The sequence below is a fragment of the Papilio polytes genome, unplaced genomic scaffold (assembly GCF_000836215.1).
Source record: "Papilio polytes unplaced genomic scaffold, Ppol_1.0 DF822845.1, whole genome shotgun sequence".
NCBI classification, from domain to species: domain Eukaryota; kingdom Metazoa; phylum Arthropoda; class Insecta; order Lepidoptera; family Papilionidae; genus Papilio; species Papilio polytes.
The window spans coordinates 4,244,431-4,244,825 of NW_013526359.1; the positions used below are offsets into that span (position 1 = coordinate 4,244,431).

At 34.4% G+C, this 395-nt stretch overlaps 1 protein-coding gene across 1 annotated transcript in view; it reads right to left on the reverse strand.

Annotated features, from left to right (window-relative positions):
• The window catches only part of LOC106105350 (protein goliath-like), a 20,682-nt gene that overhangs the window by 545 nt on the left and 19,742 nt on the right, over window positions 1-395 (reverse strand). Inside the window, exon 10 of the mRNA XM_013285641.1 lies at window positions 4-72. Within this exon, the coding sequence (XP_013141095.1) occupies window positions 4-72 (69 nt within the window). The remainder of the gene's footprint in view (window positions 1-3; window positions 73-395) is intronic.

Here is a 395-nt window from a genome sequence, read left to right on the forward strand (position 1 = left end):
CACCAGCTCGTCGGGCGAGGAGGCGCGGCTGCTGCGCTCGCTGCCCGCCGTGTACGAGTTGTCGCTCGTCAACTGAAATAAAGAAAACAAACTATAACTACATACACAAATACATGCATAAGATAATAAAACTTAATGGTAATAGTTTTAAAATTTAATATAAATATCTAACTACTAGATACTATACTATGTTGTTCACGACTTTGTCCGTGTGAAATTGAAAAATAATGAAAAATACGGCCTATGTTACTGAAAACGTAGAAGCTTTTTAATGATGATAATATTTTTAAAATCGCCCCAGTAGATTTGAGTTACTTCAAAACATACTAAAATATAAGTCTATATACTCTTTATAAAATGGCAACACTGACCATATATGACGGGAATTTAAGTTC